Source organism: Manis javanica, chromosome 4 (assembly GCF_040802235.1).
Source record: "Manis javanica isolate MJ-LG chromosome 4, MJ_LKY, whole genome shotgun sequence".
In the NCBI taxonomy this organism is placed as follows: domain Eukaryota; kingdom Metazoa; phylum Chordata; class Mammalia; order Pholidota; family Manidae; genus Manis; species Manis javanica.
In genome coordinates, this window is record NC_133159.1 from 11,908,536 (window position 1) to 11,932,077 (window position 23,542).

A 23,542-nucleotide genomic window follows, 5' to 3' on the forward strand; every position below is an offset into this window, starting at 1 on the left:
TCGTGGTCACATATGTGAGAAATGCCCACAGAGCTATGGTTAATGCCCATTTCTTCTGTGAAGGTGTTTTCCAGGGAAGGCAGTACAGCACGGAGAAGACAAGTAATGATTCTATAGCGTCTTACTATGCTGACAGACAGTGACTGCAATGGAGGGGCTGAGGACTTGATCATACAGGTGAATCCTGAAACCACAATGTTGTTGATGTGAAACCTTCATAAGATTATATATCAATGATACTTCAATTTAAAAAAAGGTGTTTTCCTATTTCTATACAAATTTGCATGGAAATCTTACAAGTTAATTTGGCTTTACAATTTAGGACCTCTCCTCTTGCTGGCCTGTCGTTTCTCTGCTTACCCGGCAAGCTGGGTGGCACCACAGTTCTGGGGCCCCGTGATCTTCATTTTCTACCTTGAGTGGCTGCCAGGCCCAGGGACACGAATGCATGTGCAACAACCAAGCATCCTTGAATAGCTGTAAGAGAAGGACCCACAACAGGACTCAGGTGTTGTACACGTTACAACACACACACACACACACACACACAGAGCTGGAATCTCCAGGCTGTTCTATCTGGTCTAGAGACCATGTGAACTCTTAAAAAAAAAACAGTAAAACTTTTGGTTATGGTTCATTCATTCTCATGAAGTTGTTCTTGTGATCCATGAATCATTTTAAGTGGTTTTCAATTTTGCCTGTGGTTTTGTGTATGTGTGTACTGAGGGGCAGAGGAGAAAGGTTAGGTAATACATATCCATGACTTTCTGAGTGTGCAAATTCCACATGAACTCTGGCAGTTATCCACCTGCTTTTCTGTCCCACCCCTCCTTGAAAAAAATGATAGCATCCAATCTTACAGCCTAAACAGGAAGGGGAAGTAGGAGGAATACAGTTATGAATTTTCAAGAAACAAATGTCTCTGATTAAAAGCATGCCTACCCCCTCAAAAAAGAACAGAGTAGAAAGCTAGAAAATACAAAGGCTATATACCCAAAGTGAAAGGGTGTTCTCTAAACCCTTTCCATGGAAAATGCCACAGAAATGGTCTTGTGCATTCTTACAAGATGAGATGGGAAGCAAGCTCTGAGCACTAGCAGCATGTGCGTGGGAAAGCCACACCAGTAACACTCACGGCGTTGGGACCGCCACACCCTCCGAGGATTAAGATAGTTCCATCATCTATGACAATCTAGGAAGAAGAAGGAATATAAAATAAACTGACAAAGGCAAAGGAATCTGACCTACGCTTTGGTGGCATATGAAAATTGCCTACCCAGGTCCCAAATGAGAGTATTCTAGTTAACATAAGCTCTCCAGTCTCCCCAAATCACGTCGATTCCGATCCTTGTGAACAAGTTCCTGATGATTAACCTGAATGGATATATTCTTTTTTGATCAAATATTAATACAAGAAAAATATTTTATGTGCCAACCACATAAAATGCAGGGTTTCCTGAGAAAGGGAAGAGCAAGTAAATGCTTTGGGGAGAGGCATAATATACAGCCACTAAGAATAAATATAACCCATTAGAAGTTGAAAAATAAATGCCAACAAAAAAGAATGACAAAAATTCTCTTTGGCTTATGCAAGTTGGCATCTTACCTGGCTCCCTCCCCCCTCTACCATCCTAACTGAAAGATACTACAGTGTTTGATGAATAGTTATTTTAATTCCTGAGCACCTGAGATTGGCCACCTCGAGGATGAGGACTGGGGCCAGAGATGTTCGGCTTGGACCATGCCCACTGCTCGAGGTCAAGGACCCAGACATCATTGCTCCTGTAAGGTAAGGACATGAGAATGAAGGACTCGGGAGCTCCCGGGCCTGCACAGCTGATTTTCATGAAGTTACAATCATATAGATGCCAAGCAAGGTGCCATACTCATAGTTAGCACTTAAACTATATTTTTCTTCCCCTCCTTTCCCTGGAACCAATCTCAAGACCTTTGAACCTCTGCTCTTCCCACTGACCCACAAGGCCTTATTTTAATTATATCTAAGGCCATACAATATACTAGTACCTAAATGAGAGTTAATTGGCAACAGCAAGAAATAACTACTGGTCTTTCAAAAGCAAAATACAGTGTTTCAAAAGCAAAAACCACAAGGAGGAGAAAAAGAATGACTCAAAAGGCAGCTCTATCATTGTCCGGAGATGAAGGTTGATCGATTCTGGCTACAGAAAGTAATTTCTCCATGGCTAATGAGAGTTGCAGTTTCATCAAGGACAAATTGGCATCTCCAGTCCTCAAGGGAACAGAATGGCAAGGATAGACTCCTGGATGGCAGCCCTGATTCATGGTCACCTCTCTGAGGTCATTTATTCACGTGCAGTAACACAGGAATAAGAACTCTAATACCTTATGCCCTAAACCCTCTCATCTGGAGAGTAGCTCACTTAGTCTTTCTTTAACTGGTTTTAAACTGTTTTAAGACAAGAAGATGGAGAGTAATCTAAGAGAGAACAAGGTTGGGTCTGAATGGTTTTACTGCTACAGCTTTTCACTTCCATTTCGGAGCACAGGGGAAACGACCACTACTGCTCCTGCCCAATCAGGTAAACAGTGATTCAGTGGTTTGCTCTGCCTCTCGGCTCTGGCCGGAGGAGGAGAGGACAGCAGGCAGGGAAACGGGTTTCACAGAGGCGTGCCAGACCTGGCAGTTTCCGTGCCCCTACCCACCCCCCAAGCCGCCTCACCTGGAGAATGAACCGTCACCGCCCGTCCTATCAACCTCCCTCTCTCCTCTAACACCCAGAAGGGCAAGAGCAGCACCAGCAAGGAGAGCAGGGGAAGCACTCTGCTTCCGAGAAGGCGGTGTTCGGTAGGCATGGGAGACACAGCCAGGGTGGAGGCTCCATCAGAATCTGATCTCACTGAACAGAAACCACATACCAAACAAAGAGAGATTCTATACCGTTCTGATTTTGTGGAGCAAGTGTTTCAGTGTTCTGGTCTATGACTAGGGGATCAAAAACTGGAACGCTAGGATCAGACACCTAACTGGATTAATTAGAACCATGTTCAGGAATACGGATCTGCCTAGTTCACTTTTCTGACCCTGTTATTACCAGGAGTACTTACCTTCAGGTCGACAGGGAGCAAAACAAATATACTTACATTTGCCGGGACCCTAAAGAGCCACCAAAGACAATCATTTTATCGTCTATCACACAGGAAGAATGGCCGGCCATGGGAGGTGGTCCATGGGTCGTCACAATGCAGTTCCACCTAATATACAAAGACAGCAAGGAGGAAGCCAAGAAGTCTGCAGCCGGCCCTGTGTGTTTAAGGTGGACACTAGGCAGACATCCACTTAAAATGACAGTCCTCTCACCTGCAGTAGGGATACTATTAGGATAATAAACGGAGAGTGGCCTTAGGTACTTATGCCTTTCCTATAAGCCTGCTAAAGTTGTGTTCACTTCCAAATTCTCAGTGTACAGCCCGGAGGTAGAATGGAGAAAGGAGAAGCCAGTGACAAGACCTTCCCTGGCTGCGTCAACCTGGTCTGCGCAAGGAGCACCACTCCCACTTCTCCCCCCACTCCTGAGCAGCAGCAGCACCTAGAGCCTGTACCAAGTAGTCCACCACAAGGAACAGGGGTTGCTGTCACCTTAGAAAGGCATGGCTGAGAAACAGCAGGAGTCATCTTGGGTGGACAGCAGGGAGTCAGGGATCATCTTGATCCACAGCACCCTGGGGAAGTAGCAGCCAAAGCTGAAGAGCTCCCTGTTCTTCAGCTGGCTCATTCACTTTTCTAGGAAGAGATTTTACAAAGCCCTGATTTGAAGGAGCAAGTTTTTCAACGTATTGATCTGTGACTAGGGGACTGAAAAACTGGAATGCTAGGGTGAGACAACTAATTGGATTAATTAGAACTCCACTTTTCCTCTTTGGATTAAAGGTTCTTAAGTTGTGGTTTTAAGGGGATCCTGTAAACCCTCCGAAATTGTAGGCAAATTTTGTGTAAATTTTAGGTAAATTTTTTTTCTTCTGAGATGAGAATCCATAGCTCTCATAAAATATTCAGAGATTCCAGGACCCAAAAATCTAAGGAATCCACTCATTTAAAGTCTTTTATTCCAGACTGAATGGATCTTATCTTCATGGCTTACCAGTTTTTAGAGGGTGAGTATGTGTGTATTTCATCAAAGAATCTCTCTGGTTGGTGCAGAGGGTAAGGGCTTGGCCGCGTCCAGCCGCCGAACAGCACCAGCAAATCCTTGTACACTACCAGAGTCGCTCCGGCTTTGGGGGAAGGATAGGACCCTAGGAGAAGTCAACAACATCATGATTAGGATTTAGTGTCTCACAACAAGCAATAGGTGTGGTGTCTGTAGACCACCTTTCCCTGAAGGTGGACATGGGAAACAGGCCTGTAAAGCATAAGGTAAAGGGGGAGCCAGAACTGGGTTTGCAGGTCTGAGAGAAAACCACCACCGATTTATACATTTTTAACAAATAAGGAAGTTAACTTACTCTGCTCACCTGAAATCAGAGATGAGATTACCCATCTCCTGAGGCTATTTGGGGTATTAATACATACATTCAGACAGGTGGTTGCCATAGGGGAGGGAGTAGGGGAATGAGTGAAGAGGGGAAAATCTAAAAACAAAAACAAAAACAGCCAAAGTATCTAGCATGGTCTAAGGCACACAGCAGGTGTTTAATAAATGTTGACACTCCTGCCATCCCTTCAATTAACTTAACAGAGATAACAAAGGGAAGAATGAATGTAAGGGATCCAAGGAGGAATGCAGAGAGATCCAGGAGGAATGGGTACAATTTAAAGTAACTGCTGTTACCAAACATAGACACAGAAAAGGAGGAAGAACACAGGTGTTTGTTCTGTGAGTCAAATGTCAGCATAACAACCCGTGAGCCTGCAGCCATGGGCGTCACTAGCACAAATGGGCGCAGACTTTCAAGGCTCAATATGAAGGCTTTCCAATGAAAGCGCAGGCTTTATCCCAAAAGTGGCTATGAAGGCCCTCGAGGCTGGGCCTCTGAGTTATGCTGACCAAATTTTAAAACAACAAAAATTTGGCTTGTCTCAATATTCAGGTGCTAATTAATACCATGATGTTAAAATTTAAAAATAATTTTTTTGTTGTTAAAACTGCAAGATCCATCTTTCCAAGGAAATCTGAAGCAGAAGGAATCCCAACAGTGTATTTACCTGATGGTGGCTGAAGTGCTCCAATTTAGGTACACACTTTGGATTCGCCCTTCAGCAAGGGTTATGGGAACACGATCGGAAAAGCCCTGCTCAGACTGCTTTAATGGTATGAACTACAAAGTCTTAAGGTTAAAGAAGTGGAGCAGGGGACTGTCTTCCTTGGAATGGAACTTAGGAGTAACTTAACATAATTTATTGAGACGGTACCAGTCCTCAGAATATGGAGTGAGCATCTAAAAATACTATGTGGCATCAGTTATTTTGAATACCTTCCCAAGAGAAGAGCCATCAATCCAGACGGGATCTGACGACAGCAGTGAGTCTTCTCTAGGAAAAAGTTCTCCTGTCAATCAGCACTGAGACACAGGCTGAAGTATCCCAGGAGTTCTTGCTATTCTCACGTACCCTATAGGAATCATGACTTAGGGGGCTGGTTACTTACGATGTGTTGGCCTTCATAAAGTCTTGTGATTTCTGGTTAAAACTTTTGCTTTCCTAGGAGGAAGCCTCCTATACCAATTAGAAAACCTAACTGATATGATGGTCTACTTAAAATGCTCGTGTTACCCAAAAATGATTTAATTTCTGAAATACCAAAGCTTCAAGTTCTTGTCCTCAATCCTGGAACTCTTAGGTACTGTGAAACAGTTGGAAAAAGCCAGTAAAATATGTAACAGATTTTGGCAGAGTAGTAACTTCAAAACTTTCCAGATTGATATTTAGATTTGAATTTGAGATGCTGGAAATCCTGGTTTTAAAAATCAAGGGTATACCAGGAATTCCACCTCTAGGAATTTACACTAAGAATACAGCAGCCCAGTTTGAAAAAGACAGATGCACCCCTATGTTTATCGCAGCACTGTTTACAATAGCCAAGAAATGGAAGTAACCTAAGTGTCCGTCAGTAGATGAATGGATAAAGAAGATGTGGTACATATACACAATGGAATATTATTCAGCCATAAGAAGAAAACAAATCCTACCATTTGCAACAACATGGATGGAGCTAGAGGGTATTATGCTCAGTGAAATAAGCCAGGCAGAGAAAGACAAGTATCAAATGATTTCACTCATATGTGGAGTATAAGAACAAAAAAAAAAAAAAACTGAAGGAACAAAACAGCAGCAGGATCACAGAACGCAAGAATGGACTAACAGTTACCAAAGGGAAAGGGACTGGGAAGGATGGGTGGGAAGGGAGGGATAAGGGGGAGTAAAAGAAAGGGAGCATTATGATTAGCATGTATAATGTGGGGGGGGCACGGGGAGGGCTGTGCAACACAGAGAAGACAAGTAGTGACTCTACAGCATCTTACTAGGCTGATGGACAGTGACTGTAATGGGGTTTGTGGGGGGGACTTGGTGAAGGGAGGAGCCTAGTAAACATAATGTTCTTCATGTAATTGTAGATTAATGATACCAAAAAAAAAAAAAAATCAAGGGTACAAAGTGAAACAGCAGACCTAGGGTCCCCAAAACAGTAAAACACAGAAACAAACAAAACAGAATTTTTAATGTAAATTAGGCATTTGCATCTGATTTGTATCAAAAAATTTAAGTGCATATGCTTTGAATTAGCAATTTCATTTCTAAGGATTAATCTACTGAGACAGCCAGGCAAAATGAAAAAGGAAATAGATACAAGGATGCTCATTTGCAGTGTTTAAATAGATCAAGGAATATCACATAAAAAAATACTATGTGGCAATTAAATCTTATGTGGCTCTTTGTTTCAGAACAATACCCATGCTCTATGAAGTGAAAACTGCAAGTAATGAGTGACAAAACATGAAGTAAAATAGCTAATGGTTGGGTGCTATGCTCCAGGCACTGTTCTAAGTGTTTTACCTGTAATTAATTCATTAATCCTTATGAAAAGTCTAGGAGATAGGCACTACAGTACTCTCACTGTATGGATAAAGAAACTTGAGGCACAGAGTGGTTAACTTCCCCAAGGTCACACATCCAGTTAGTGGCAGAAAAGGAAAATTGATGCCACTTAATCTATTTTCTATCTGTGTTTATTACACAAAAAGAAAGTCTAGATGGTCAATAACAGCTGATGTCTGAATTTTAAGATTACAGATGATTCCCATTTTTCTTCTTTATAAAAAACTTTCTGCATTGGCTGAACTTTGCATAAAATAATACTTGCTCATTGTTACTGGGGAAAAACAAAGCTATTTCAGTCATTAAAAATGGGAAATACAGTATCAATGCAACTCTCTTTTCCATTAACTAATTTAATCATTCCAAAAACTCCTAGTTTTATTCTCATTTTATAGATGAGAATACTGAGGCACAGCCTCACCTAAACTCACTCCACTTGATGAAAGCCTCTGTGAGAGGTTATTTAGAGTACACATTTACAACCCCTTATTCAAAATTCCAAAATCCTCAAGAGTTCTGAAATTGCTTTTTTTTTTTTCAAAACTCATTTGACAACAAAACTTGACCTCAAATGATGAGGTTATGTATAATCTTTATTTAATCTGCTTAGTGTTGAGTATTCATATGTGTTGCTGTAGAAATAGTACTGAACTTAATTATAGGATGTACTCCAGACTCCATAAGATTATAAAGGCACATGCATCATATTCCTATTCTAAAATCTGAAAAATTCCGAGTTCCAAAACACAATTAGCACCAAGGATTTAACACAAGAACTATGGCTTAAGACCACAGGCTCTGAAGTCAGCCTGCCCAGGGGTCAGATCCCAGGCCTCCCACATAACCAGTTGTGAAACTCAACCCAGTTACCAGATGTCTCTCTGCTTCAGTTTCTGTATCTATAAAATGGAGTAACAATAGCACCTGCCTCATACAGTGGCTGTGATGATTATATGTGTTAAATCATGTAATGTATTCAGAACAGTGCCTAATATTGTTGTACTATTGTTAAAGCAAATTAATATAAAGTTAATACCAGGTCAATTAGACATCTGACAGTACTGTTATCTACATGGCACAAAGTTGCTGAGAACAGAACTGAACTGGTGGACATATCTAAATACTAGTATATGGTTACTGTATTCCTGGCAGAGTACCTATTTAGCTCAAAAAAGCACAATAGTAAGAAAATTATAGCTGACAATAGGTGATATGAAAGGAAGTCATCCCAAGTCCCAGGAAGGTAAACCAAACACATCGAATGTGATCTGGAAACCAAAATAATGGTTAACAGATAAGACTAGCTTGGGTTTGTTCTTTCATGTGTACTATGCATGTCTTATAATAGCTTTTGAAACAAATTATCAGTATTTTTTGAGGCAAGGCAAATCTACCAGTTCTGGGTTAAAAAGATTACAAAGGCAGTATAAGAATACATATATCTTAAGGGAAGAAACTATTCCTAGAGTAAAAAGTATTGGTAAACATGATGATAGACAAAATCAAACCTGAGGAAAGCCTGCATTTTAGACCTGTGCTGTTCAACAGTCACTACTTAGCCACAGGTTACTAGTGCCTACTGAAAGAGAAAGTACAGATAATAGAACATTGCATCATTACAGAAAGTTCTGCTGGACAGTATACTACTTTAGACAAAGGATTTTAACTTTATAGATTGTGTGCCTATGTTTAGAGGTATGGAGAAGGTGGTAGGGATGGATGGACTACTGTTTAAAAGAAATTATAATTACTCCTACTTATAACTACTACTGCTACTACTACTACTGATAATGACTAATATTTATTTTGCATTTATTACGTACTAGGCACCTTTCTAAGTGCTTTGCATTTTTTAACTAATTTAATCCTTCCAAAAACTCCTAGTTTTATTCCCATTTTATAGATGAGAATACTGAGGCACAGCTCATTTAAATAACTGCCAAAGGTCAAAGAACTAATAAGTGGCAGAGCCAGGACTCCAGTCCCCTTAGTCTGGAACTCATTCTCTTAACTATTATACTGAATTGCTCTTCATGCATACAGATACATTCCTACTGAGTCGTTGCCACAAACAAGACAGACATCTTAAAAGGTCTGAGTGTTTCAAAGCTGAACAGCTCTTTCCAAAGTCTTAATTAATTAGGTAAGCACAGACCTAGAGTAGACAGATACGTAAATTGAACAGAAGGCTATTCTTAGGACCTCTTTTTGTCCACAAGGCTCGAGTCAGAGTCTACCACTAACAGGATCCTTTACTTGTTCTCCAAGGAAAGGTAAGATGAGACCAGTGCCAATGATAAATCAATTCTTAAGTAAGTGTTTTCCAAAATGACTTCTCAAATATCTTGACCTTTTAGAAAGCCAAAATCTTTCTCTCTACTTCTTATCCCAAGAAGTGGAAGAACTCCCTTATCCAACATTTCCAAGGCCTGTTTTATGTCACAAAGAGAAGCTTTAATTTCAGCATCTTAAGTATTTCCACAATTAAATAGGGTCATACTAGAAGTTAAATCAATTGTGCTCCTCTACCTCAATTTGTAAGGAAATTGGGGAAAAAATTACCATGGAAAGGTAAGATGAGCCCAGTGAAGCAGTGGTGAGGGTCGGCACAGAATAACATAATAATATCCTCCAGATAGTACAGAAACTAGAGGTCAAAGATATCGGTATCAAATGTTCTATGACTCAACAAGGTATATAATGCTTGCATTATTTGTTAAAAATGGGTACTTTAAAATTCTTTTTACTTTAAGAATCAATGTTGTTCAACTATACTTAAAAAGAGTAAGAAAAAGAATCAATATTGTGAAGCCTTTGTAAAGAGTCCCTAACATGTTTCATATTGTGGATTTGTTTAAAGCAGAGGGTCTTTAACTCTCCTCCCAGTTATCTTAATGCAAGATCCTCAAATCTAAGTTAAATTTATTGTGAGGTCAGAGACTGCAGGGGTCAATGAACTTTGGCAATTTCTGTATCTTAAGGAATAAATGGTTGCTTTAGCCAAGTGGAGTTCTGGAAAGCAAGTAAGAAGTCTTTACTGGAGCTCTACTAAAACCCGTTCAAATCAAATAACTTTATCAACTGTGACAAAATTCCAGAAAAGCAAGCTACTTAAAGAGTGCTTATGAACTTCCTAAGAAAAAGAAAATACATGACCATATATTACTAGTCAAGATTATGCTAACATTTATATGGACTAGTCCTAGATAAAATTTCAGGTCCTAAACTTTTAAGAATTACACCTATGTACATGCAACTCATCCCATAAAACAGCTAGAATGTCACATAGTTGTTCAATAATGTTTTCTGAAACATACCCACCACCACATCGGAGACTAACCGATTCACTGGAAATCTTGTACAACACAGGGTACTCTGACAACAGCAGACACTCCGGAGTTAAAGAGCCGATGAACATCATGGTGACATATGATGAAATAAATACCATTCTCTCCAGAAAACTTATGGTAGTTTTATACTCAATTAGGCCATTCCTTGGCCTGCCTGCAAAATAATGAGCTTACTGGACTTCCAGACACAGTCTAAACATTGTTGTACCAATGTCCATCAGTAGATGAATGGAAAAAGATGTGGTACATATACACAATGGAATATTACTCAGCTATAAGAAAAAAATAGATCCTACCATTTGCAACAACATGGATGGAGCTAGAGGGTATTATGCTCAGTGAAAAAAGCCAGGTGGAGAAAGACAAGTACCAAATGATTTCACTCATATGTGGAGTATAAGAACAAAGGAAAACTGAAGGAACAAAACAGCAGCAGAATCACAGAACCCAAGAATGGACTAACAGGTACCAAAGGGAAAGGGACTGGGGAGGATGGGTGGGAAGGGAGGGATAAGGGTGGGGAAAAAGAAAGGGGGCCTTACAATTAGCATGTATAGTGTAGGGGGGGCACGGGGAGGGCTGTGCAACACAGAGAAGACAAGTAGTGATTTTACAGCATCTTACTATGCTGATGGACAGTGACTATGAAGGGGTATGTGGGGGGGACTTGGTGATGGGGGGATTCTAGTAAACATAATGCCCTTCATGTAATTGTAGATTAATGATACCAAAAAAAGTATCTAAAAAACAAACAAACAAACAAATAAATAACTAAATATTGTTGTACCAAAAAAAGTAGAGGAAGAAAGGGTATTACTCTTATGTAGGTCCCTCATCAAGCACCACAGGACCAACTGGGCCAAGAGCAAACTTGGACAGGTATATTACTCGAGCCTATTCCCCCAGAACCAATGGTTTTACTCATTGGCTTCATTCCCCAAACACACCAAAGGCCTACTAATCGCAGAGCAGATATGACTAATGGAGCAAATCTCAAAACAGGGTACAAGCCAAAAGCCAGCTGTGGGAAACTGGATAATCAGATAGGCACCCTATACACAGAACTAACATGCCCTAAAATTGCTGATTGGTTCAGGTGTTTCCCAAGGTTCCTATGAAATTAGAAAATTTCACATGTGCTAGACAGTAGTAGAATTACAAAGCATTCTTTACTTTTGCAAAGAAGGTAAAACAGTGAAGCAGTTACAAATTCTGGTTTGGTTTAGATATCACTTTCCCACACTGTAGTTTCTATTCACACAGAACCTAGTATTAGAATAACAGTTCAAATGTTTGATAGAAGATAAAATAAGCACCTGTTTTATTTAAGTGGGATGTCTGTATTTCATGCATGACTAAAAAAATTACTTTGGTATCTCTATACTATGATTATTTATTAATATTATTAGTTTATTATGAAGGTTTTATAAATAATAGTTACTAATCCCCTAGAATTGTAGTTCTCAAACTTTAGCTGCATTCAAAGTAGCTGGAGGATGTGCTACAACACAGAGACTGTTGGGCCCCACTTCTGGGTTTCCATGGGTGAGATCAGAGAGGCTGCATTTCTAACAAGTCTCCAGGTGATGCTGATGTTTGGGGAACAGACTTCGAGAGTCACGTTGTAGAGAGTTAAATAATTCTTGGGTGGGCCTGTTAGACAATGCTCCACTATGGCATTAAAAGGGCATGCAGTCATGCTTGTGCCTTATTTCCAAGTTCAGATGACTTTTCTTAACAGTGAATCTATCCAGACTTTTGTCCATGCATATATATACTCTGTATATGACTCTACGTATCCTCTACAAGGAACCCTTCACTTTGGTAGTAGAATACTTAGGACAAGGGTCCAAAGTGAGTTCTCCTTGACAAATGCTTTGCTTAAGGGGGTGCTAAACGGAACTACTTTAACACTTTCAATTTAATAACATTTCTGTGGTCTTCTTCATCTATTGGTCACTGAACTTATACACTGCAAATTAAATGAAAGGGAAAACAATCATTCTGCTTACTGTCTTTCAGGAAAATCACTTGAAGACTTATTTACAGCAATGAAAGTGACTTGTTATTAGTTCTCCATGACTCTGAAGATAGAAAGATCTAAGACTAGAAATTAGGGACTTTTACGAGGTAGAGTTTGGAAACCAGAAAACAATGTGCATGAAAAATTTAACAGTGGGGCTCACTAGCAAGCCCATGAATCCAGAAGGAAAGCACTGGACAAAATCTCCACTTTGTAATGGAATTTCAGAATGTTCTGGTGTGTAAATTCCTTTTTAAAGGGGATTTGGTCTAAACTGTTTCTTAACTGGCAATCAAAAAATTTTCCCTGAAAGCTTCCCAATTATTTTACTTTGTGGTAATGATGTCAAAGGGGACATTAAAGAATGAGTAACAGTACTGAGGTTTCCAGTCATATTCTCCATTTCACACTGACAGCTCTTCACATGCACTTAACTTTCCCAGGGTAGGTCTAGAGAAATGCACTCACAGCTCCACAGGCAGTACACTCGTCCTTCCCACATAAAACTGGCCTTGAGGGCAAAATAAGACCTGATAGACCAGATTAACTCTACCTCACAGTTTCTTTTGTGTGGGTACTTTTTTGTGGTCGTGGAGAAGCCTTGAGTTGGTGTGTACGGTGCGTGGGCGCGATGAATTTTGCCGACAGAACTCAAGCTGGGTCTTGGGAAGCTGGCCGAGCCTTTGGCTTGATAGAGCTGTCATTATGGTAGTGTGTGAAGTGACTGACCTTGATAGCAAGAGTTCAGAGGTCAGGCGAAGAATAATTTGGAGAGGCATTTCCCAGAACGCCACATTAACATCTCAATCAGAAAATCTAGAGGGCACAAGAGGACAGGCTGGCACTTAACTTAGGAGGCAAGAGATTAAGAAAAACTACTGGAGTTATAATTTAACTGCTTACGTCTCTATAAACTGTTTTGATTTTACAAGTAATACTTTATAAAGGAAGTAAGAAATGCATGCTTCATGGTTTACAGTTTGAGGAATGGGGAGACAAAAGGAAAATTGGGAACACTTCACAGTTCCTGAGTATAAAGTCTGCTTTAGGCTGCGAACACCATGAAGACAAACAGCTGTTCTGAAAGGTCCCCAGAGCATGCGGCTAAGGACCACGGATGGGGATTCTATCGGGAACAGACACGAGTTTCTCTTCTGATGATAAAAATATTTCCAACTTAACATCAATGTATTCAATAATAATTATAATAAGTCTTTGTATTTATATAGATACCCATACAAAAATTAAAAATATAATGCTTATTTTAAAGAAAGAAAATAGGAAGCAAATATAATTACACTTTGGCAGTCACTATAGAACCCTTGAATACCTGCTTTCCTAGATTTGGTTCTAGTCAACTGTGCTCTTTAAACTCAGCCTAAAATAGGGATTTAAGTTGGTCACATACACAGTACTGGGTACAAAATTCTTCTGCAGAGGCATGGCGTTCTTCAGGACCTCTGCCAGCCTATCCCTTCCCGGCTGGGCTGAACACCCTCCACGGGAGGGGACATCCTTTTTCTAACTCAATCAGAGCACTCAGCTCACAGTGCTGAAAATCTTGTTACATTTACAGTCTTCCAATAAGAGTGTACCATCCTAGGGGGCAGGAACTATTTCTTACGAAAATGTTCACTGAACTGAACCCAACCAGTTACAGATACCTCATGGGTTGGGATTAACTGGCTCCAATTAATGGCAGCCTACCCTGGAGGCATCAGTGTGCCTTTGGGGCAGGACGGTAGAAGCCCAAACACTTCTCTGGGTGGCCTTCCATGGTCCATTTTTTCCCTTCAATTTTGTTCCTCAGCAACAACACAACCATGATCTCTTCTTTTGCAAGTCTTTAAAACTGTTCTTCTGTTATATATTACTTAAATGTGATCCTGTGAATGAAGAGAGCAAGGGTAGATTTCCCTACTAATGCTTGGTAAAACTTTAGAGCTTTGATCAAAAGCCCTTGGTTTACTAAAATATTCTAAATTCTCATTCCCCTGTACCATTTTTTTTTTCTTGAGAGGGCATCTCTCATATTCATTGATCAAATGGTTGTTAACAACAATAAAATTCTGTATAGGGGACTCAATGCACAATCATTAATCAACCCCAAGCCTAATTCTCAACAGTCTCCAATTTTCTGAAGCATAACGAACAAGTTCTTACATAGTGAGTAAGTTCTTACATAGTGAGTAAGTTCTTACATGGTGAACAGTGCAAGGGCATTCATCACAGAAACTTTCGGTTTTGATCACGCATTATGAACTATAAACAATCAGGTCAAATATGAATATTCGTTTGATTTTTATACTTGATTTATATGTGAATCCCACATTTCTCCCTTATTATTATTGTTATTATTATTATTATTATTTTTAATAAAATGCTGAAGTGGTAGGTAGATGCAAGATAAAGGTAGAAAACATAGTTTAGTGCTGGAAGAGGGCAAATGTAGATGATCAGGTGTGTGCCTGTAGACTAAGTATTAATCCGAGCTAGACAAGGGCAACAAAACATCCATGGATGCAGAAGATTTCTCTCAAAACAGGGGGGTGGGGTTCTAAGCCTCACCTCTGTTGATCTCCAATTTTCACCTGATGGCCCCCCTGTGACTGTGCCTGCCTTAGGTTGTTCCTCCCTTGAGGAATCTTACCCGTCTCTGGCTAACCAGTCATCTTCCGGGGCCATACAGGGAGATGTAAAGTTGGTAAGTGAGAGAGAAGCCATATTGTTTGAGAAGGTTAGCTTTTTACTTCTTTGCAGATTTATGCCCTGTGGCTTTTATGCAGGGCATACATTTTTATTATTACAATTATATCCATGTCTTAAAAACATCACTCCTTGGGTTATTTTATAGACTATCCAAAATAAGAGGAACTTTTGTTAATGGGCATGACAAGCTTTTAGATTCTGTGTAACTATACATCCCACAGGCATGAACAAAAAGAATTTTCCTACTGGCATTGTTTTCACTTCTAAACAAACCCACATGAAAGACCACTTGAATAGGGCAGAACTTACTAGCTAAAAATTAACAACATAAAAACTAGTCAGTTCCTTGTTACCATTTCAAGTAGTTTTTAGATTCAGTTTTTCAGTGATGAGAGGAGGTCCAGAGTCTCAGTTTAAATCCGGTAAATTGTTAACTGAAGCTCTAACGGGGGCGTGGGGAGGTACTCTTAAAGGGGCTGTGTTCAGAAGTGAAAACAATGTTACTAGTCATAAGGTTCCTGGCCTGGTGTCAAAAGTAGAAAATCTTAGGTGGAAAAGAGTCAAACTGAAATATGGTATAATCTTATTTATTCTCTCCCCTGGAGGATCAAAGTTTACCCAGATTTGCGCTATGCAAATTCTCAATCTTCTCCAGCAGGAGAGAATGTGTACCCACCTTAGAAAAGCATGTATTCTGGAAAAATCCCAGGATCTGAACTTTATAAACAAACAGGAAGGATTCCTTCCTTCCCTAGGGGAACCCACTGGCTCTGCTCTCATTCACATCTCCCGAGACCATCACAGATCCAGGTTGTTCCAGGATTGCAAAGGGCTAGAGGAGACAAGGAGAAAGCACCAACTCATAAAGAAGATTAACCAGGAATGGGTCCATGGGATCAGGAACGAGCTAATACAACAAAGAACTCAAAAGTAGTCACTAAGTAACATTCTATGCTTTCTGTTAGAGATTAGCACATGTGAGTGGTGTCTGGGCCCTGGGTGCCTTCCTTCTATGAGAACAGAAAAATACTTGATAATCACCTTAATAAAAATCAGCCTTAAAAATAAATTTTAACAAATTGTGAACAGAATCCTAATTCATTAGTTTGCTACTGCTCACAAACCACATTTTCTTTAAAAAATCTGTCCATCCACATAGGTCCTGGCTCTATATACATTTTACAACTTATTTTAAATATCCCCACCTACTCTTTTGCACCATCAGTTATTTTCTTCTTAGTTCTTTATATTTTCTTTGTATTGACTGGTTTATTGTCTGTCTTCTCCCAGTAGACCCTGCTTCTTGTCCACACCTACATCTGTAGTACCTAGGACAGCACTGGGCATATACTCTCTATAGATTAAGGCATAAAAATGAATAAACAAAGGAATGAATGCAGTCACTTTTCAAGCCTTGGGAACTTGATAACTTATTGATAACCACTCTCCACCCCTTAGCTAGTACTTCAGTACACACAAGATGGCAACCTAATCAGTTTCCACATCCCCTCTTCATTAAGTATTATATTGTATGTAGTCTGAACAAAAACCATGAAAAGCAGGTATTACCATCTCTACCTTAAAGGTGAGGCGAATGAGATGTTAAATAACCTGTCTAAAGTCACCCTGTTACTAAGCAACAGAGATCGGATGCAAACCTGTGTTTGCCTGGCACAAAAAACATGCTCTTGATGGTATTACCAACCAGCCTCCCTCCCTCCCATAACACATTCCTCCCACCACTTTAGGTCATGAGAACCTAACAATGAGTAGTACCTTTAATTATTAGCCAAATGGTCTTTTTTTTGCCCTAAGCCTCTATAATACCTAGTTACAGCACCAGATCTTCTTAGAGTGGGACTAAGTGAACAGAGAACTCTCTGGGATACTTACCAGATCTAGAGTGTTTCTTAAAGTTAGCAAGTAGGTTTTCAGTAAGAAATGAAGGTGTATGTTCACAAACAAACTTAAATAAGAACGTTTATTGCAGCTATACTCAAAGTGGAAATAACCCAAGTATCTATTCAAAAGGAGAACAGATTTAAAAGAAGTATATTCGCATTATGGAGTACTCACAGCAATGAAAAGGAATAAACTATTGACAGATACAACACGATCACTCTAAAAAAGACCAAGATGAATCCCAAAAAAATTCTTTTAGAAGTCAGAACAGTGGTTACCTCTGCGGGGAGTGGTACTGGCAGGAAAGGTACATTGAAGAACTTTTGGAAGTGACAGAAATACTTTGTTATCTTGATCTAAATGATGATCACATGACTGTATACATATGTAGAAAAGTCTCTGAGTGAAGCACTTAAGATGTGTTTGTTTTACTGTATGTAAATTATGCTTCAATAAAGTATTATTAAGAAAAAAAGAATGGCTAATGTAAAAGCTGGTAGAATGACGTGAACTGTGAGTTGTGTTTATACTATTGTTGCAACGGCGTCACCCACTTCTTTTACCAGTAAACAAATACCAGCAATCCACTGTCAGAATCAAAACTCCTTATGTGAAGTCTTCAAGAACACATTGCTCACATAAAATGCAACCACCCTGTAACTCATCTTGTAAGTAAATCAAATAGCAGGGAACATTTTAAGATTGACAATGGGATTTCAGAAGTCTTACTAAAACGGAAGAGAAGGCAAAATAGGAACACAGCATAAAAGCCAACAAATCGAATATAAAATCCACAGCTCATAATCACTTCCAGAGAGAACTATGGAAAAAAATGAAATTATCAGGGATGCTACTTATTTAAAAACTAGAATCAATTAAAGCACAGTTCAAGAGTTTACCTCCCAAGGAAGAGAGGAGAGGTAACTTCTGAGCTTTGAAAGGATAGACTCTCAGAATTAGAGTTGGTATTTTAAGTTAAGAAATGACCAATCACAACTCTCACCTCCCTAGGAAGAGCCCCTATATGTTCTTTACAAAATCTCAAAGATACAAGAGCTGGAATATTTGAGAACTGGCCTGATCCTGACTGTATAGAGAATAAACAGCCAAACAACATACAGTGGGCATGAGCTGCTATGTCGAGTGTCCTAGAAACCAACAGGAGCCCTAGGGTCACTCCTGGGGAAGAAGGTAGAAATGCTCAAGCATAGTTATTTACTGTGTTTGCCCTTATAGGAGTGGCCTTCTGTAATTTCCCTCAGAACATAAAGTTAATAAATCTAAATAGCACTGGACATACATAGGGATAAAGCATCATACAAAATGAAGTTTACTGTAGTCATAAAACGATGAGGTTCTGTTGTGGGTAATTATGTGGACACTTGAAAATAAATGAAACCCTACGTGGTTTGAGAGTTTTACTGAACAGGGAACCCAAGAGCAACCAAAATCTGCTTGTCAAGATGGTAACCTGACAGGATCACAACATGCAGAAACGAAAGCTCAGAATTCTAAGGGAAGTCACTGCTTAATCTCAATGACACTCCAGACTTCTACGTAAAACAAAAAAAGGTTTACAGAGTTTTAAGGAAGGATAGAAAAAGCTCAGGAGTTGGACCAAATTAATAAAAATCAAAGAATGAAGGATTTTTCAATATGGACAAAATTTAATACATTTTGGTAATCATTACATTTGGTAATCAAGATAAGACCCATAGGTAGAATTAGTTGGGTCTTCTCATTCACAAAGAAAATAGTAAAATAGCAAGATCAATGAAATGTTTTTAAGACACATAGTAGAAGCATGGAATGTGTTTGAAAGGCAGGCATGTCCTCTTGCTACATGTCTGATATTTACCAGTAGATAACCATCCACTTCTCCATCCCCAAAGACCTGGCATTCTCAGAACAGATTTGCATTTAATGGTAGTTTTAAAAAATGTATTGTGTTTACATGCAAAACAATGTTAAAAAGCAGAATCTAATGCTTATGAGTATACTAATGCAATTATTCTAAAAAATTCCACATTCAGCTATTTCAATGTCAGCACTGACACCTGTGACCTAAGTCAAGGTAAGAACTGGGTGATCTCTTCCAGAACACTCTCCTGTCAGCTGTTTTAGTTATACCTGGTGCCAGGTATCAGTACTAGACTCCTTTGTTTGTTTGGACATTTCTTGGTGACATTACCACAGGCTCAGGAAAGAGGAGAGAACCTAAGACTAAGCTTTTCCTCTAGACACAGGACAGAAAGCTTCATCAATGGACCCAAGAGCCCTATGCACATCATTTTTAAGGTATCATTTACACAGTAAGAGAAACAATGACACTATGGGCAGCTATTTCTGGACAATTCCAGCATTTCCAGCTTCTAAGGATATTCTTGTCTTCCTACAAACACCACCAATATGCTTTCTTTTTCCTAACCCTGACTCCAAAGTAAACTAGTTTTTCTGCTGGATTACTCAGTGATTACTCTGGGTAGCTAGAAAGACCTTGACTGTGCTAGATCAGAATAAAAGAGAGAGGTTGCCTTCAGCATCCTGCTGCTCCCCAGCTAAAAATTTTAAAGCGGCAAGTCCTGTTGATATTTAAAAATTCTCTAAGCTATGAAAAAGTTTCTTCAGATGACATACCCTCTGCTCATTAACCTTTCCTGACTAATGATAGACATAATAGCCAAGGTAGCTTAGTTATTCCCCCAAAATTCAATGGAATGTAAATGACTAAGGGCAACTAGAAGTAAAGAAAATGCAATCACAGCAAAACAAAGAAAAATAAACTACAAAAAAGATTTTAAGAGGAGGGGAAAAAAGAATAATTTTACAGTGGAGAAATTTAATAAACACTATCTCAGCCAGGTTATCAAAGTTAACATCAACAATGATCAATTATGGTAACAGTATGTACGCTTGATACAATGTGAAGGGCACTTTACAGCTCTGCTCTTCCTCCCCAAACCTGTAACTCTAATCTAACCACAGGAAAAACACCAGGAAACCCAAACTGAATGACAGTCCAAAAAATACCTGACAGTACTCCTCAAAACTGTCAAGATCATCAAACAAGGAAATGCTGGGAAATTGTCACAGCCAAGAAGAACCTAGAGAGACAGAAAGACTAAATATATGTATTCTGGATAGGATCTTCGAACAGAAAAAGGACATCAGATAAAAATAAATAAATCTGAATAGGAAGAATGAACTTTAATTAATAATAATGTATCAATACTGGTTCATTAGTTGTCATATACTAATGCAAGAGGTTTAATGCAAGAAGTGGGGCATATGTAAACTGCTCTATTCTAAAATTTAAAAGTCTATTTATGAAGTTAAAAGAAACCGGTAATGTGAAATAATTAGAAGAAAAAAAACTCACATCATGGCAGGGTAGAAAGAACACAGACTTTAGAGACAAAATCTTGGGTCTCAATCACTATTCTATCACTTATTGGTTGTGATCTTAGAAAAATTACTAGGTGATTCTCCGAGCTTCAGTTTCCTCATCTGTAAGACGGGGATAGTGGTAGTGCCAACCTAACTGGGTTGATTTGAAGGTTAGATATGTGTAACAAATCTGGGACAACCTACACCCCACCCCAAAGCCCTCTCAAGGTCTTACACATTTCCTCAGACAGCAAGGCCACTCATTCTTGGTTGACGAGGGTAAAAGAGCTATTTCTACCAAGCAGCAGCTAAGAGAGCATAGCACAGCCATCCTGCTTCCTTAACAATAGTTAGGGAGGCCAGTTTGGTACATTACATATTCACCTAACAGACTGTGATAACAAAGTGACGTTAGAGACCATACAATAAGAAAGCAGGAAGATTTCACAGGGATCCAGGATTTCCAAATTCAGGTAGGTTGACAATCAGCTGGGACATTTTCTCTTTTTTAAAAATGCAGATCTACCACTCTATCCCCCAATCCTTTGAGATTAGGTAAGTTTACTAAGAGGTTGAAGAATCTTTATTTTTTAGTAAGCACCCCAGGTTATTTGGAGATAAGTGATCTGGTATATGGTTCTTGGGGAACAGTGAGTGGCCTTGTCTCTTCTTCTTTATACACAGGAGGAAACTGAGGCCCAAAGAAAGCAGAAGTAATTAGGTTCAGAGGTAAGCAGTAGCTCAGGAGTTACAAGGCCAAGATTACAACAGGCATCTAGGTTGTATATCTCTGGCCTTGAGGGTGTTTTTCTAAAACAAAAGACCTGAACCACAAGCCATCACTTGGAATTGCATGTGTGGGAAGACTAAATGGGAAGAAAGGGAAAAGGGAAAAAGAAATCCTTGAGAAAGAAGATTCTATGGGGAGAATGTGGTGAGAAAATCAACTGTGCTCTAGGACTTGTCAACAGAAATGACAGGCTGAGGTTGAAATCTTTACCTAATGTTTATAGACTCCCAGCGTTTACAGACTCTCCTAACTGTGTAAACTTCTAAGACTGCAATTTGTTCTTTTGTAAATGGGTGTGGACTAATCTTTAAGGAGTTCTGAAAATCTGAACATGGCAATTTTTTAAATTAAAGTATCACTGATAAACAATCTTATGATGGTTTCAAATACACAACACAGTGGTTCACTATTCATCCATATAATCAAGTCCTCACCCCTCCATTGCGGTCACTGTCTATCAACATAGTCAGATGTTATAGAGTCATTAATTGTATTCTCTGTGCTGTACTACTGTCCCATGACCTACCTATATTGTGACTGCAAATTATTGTGCCCCTTAATCCCCTTCTACCTCCCTCCCTACCCACCCTCCCCTTTGGTAACCATTAGTCCCTTCTCCGTGTCTACGAGTCTACTGCTATTTTGTTTCTTCTGTTTTGCTTTGCTGTTATTCTCCACAAATGAGCAAAATTATCTGGTCTTTGTCCTTCTCCACCTGGCTTATTTCACTGAGCATAATACCCTTCTAGATCCATCCATGTTGTTGCAAATGACAGGATTTCTTTTTGTGGCTAAATAATATTCCATTGTATGTATGTACCACATATTCTTTATCCATTCATCTATTGATGGACACTTAGGTTGTTTCCATATTTTGGCTATTTGCAAACAATGCAGCGATAAACATAGGGGTGCCTATGTCTTTTTGAATCAGAAGCAGAAGTAATTAGGTTCAGAGGTAAGCAGTAGCTCAGGAGTTACAAGGCCAAGATTACAACAGGCATCTAGGTCGTGTATCTCTGTCCTGAGTGTGTTTTTCTAAAACAAAAGACCTGAACCATAAGCCATCACTTGGAATTGCATGTGTGGGAAGACTAAATGGGAAGAAAGGGAAAAGAGAATTTTTCTAAGATCTTGTTTTCTTTGGGTAAATTCCTAGGAGTGGAATTACTGGGTCAAATAGTATTTCTATTTTTAGTTTTGTGGAACCTCCATATTGCTTTCCACACAACATTGCAATTTTAAGTATAAAAATTTCAACTTGAAACTTTCTATCTTGATTTAAAGTAATCAAAAACGGCAGTGACTTATTATGGTGTTATACATTAAACAGAAGCCAAAATCAGCCTGTTTGAAAAAAGAGTACTTCAGAAACAGTGGCTTAAACATTAGTCTTTTGAAGTACCTGTTCCAAGAACTGCTCATCTGCTTCAGGAACTGATTTGAGTCAGACGAATGTGATTAAGAATTAAGGTGTTACCTTAGTACAATACGGAAGATGAAACATTCAACTTCCTAGAACCAACTGGCAAAGACTACAACCTAAACAACTGTACATTCTCAATCACTGGCCAGGGTTTCCAATGGTTCCTGTTTCGTTCCATCCTCAATTATTTTATCTGAGTGATAAAGCCATTAAGAGAGGACTTCCACCAGTTCCCACACCTTCCCATTCACCAGCATCTGTAATCATATATTCCTTCATGTTTCTTTGGGTAAAATGGTCAGTGTTCCTATCTACTGCCACCGTCTCCACTTGTATAGTAGATTCTGCCTCCCTCACAACTTGAGCTCACTGCTCTAACAATTCTTCTCTATCCAAATCAACTCCTCCCTCTAAAAAGATCATTTCCTATCAGCAATAAACATGCTATAAAATGCAATCCTAAAAACAAACAAAAAAACAAACCTCTGAATTCTACATTCACCTCCACTTAGCAGTTCATTTCTTTGCTCTCCTCTACAGCAAAACCCTTAAAAAAATTAATGTACTGTTTGTATTTAACTGCGACACCATACTCTCCCGGTTTCCTACTTTTCTAGTCTTTTGCTCTTTCCCCCTCTCCTCCCAGATGTCTAAATGCTGGAGGTCTCCCAGCCTCCTCTCTTCATTCCCTCCCCTGATACTCACACATCCAGTCTCATGGTTTTAAATCCATCTATATGCTAATGACTCCCATTTGGCTATCTGCCCACGTCTCTAGTATGCATTTCTCCCCTGAACTCCAATACATACATCTCCACCTGGATGTCCTAATGTGCATTTCAAAATTAACATGTTTCAAACTAATTTCACATCTCTCCTG

General features: G+C 39.3%; 1 protein-coding gene across 2 annotated transcripts in view; it reads right to left on the reverse strand.

Annotated features, from left to right (window-relative positions):
* The window catches only part of FBXO42 (F-box protein 42), a 96,031-nt gene that overhangs the window by 5,338 nt on the left and 67,151 nt on the right, over positions 1–23,542 (reverse strand). For both annotated transcript variants that reach the window (XM_073233277.1, XM_073233278.1), the window contains 5 exons: positions 4,122–4,275; positions 3,124–3,234; positions 1,686–1,782; positions 1,136–1,192; positions 361–477 (listed from right to left, as the gene is read on the reverse strand). In XM_073233277.1, coding sequence (XP_073089378.1) covers positions 361–477; positions 1,136–1,192; positions 1,686–1,782; positions 3,124–3,234; positions 4,122–4,275 — 536 coding nt within the window. The remainder of the gene's footprint in view (positions 1–360; positions 478–1,135; positions 1,193–1,685; positions 1,783–3,123; positions 3,235–4,121; positions 4,276–23,542) is intronic.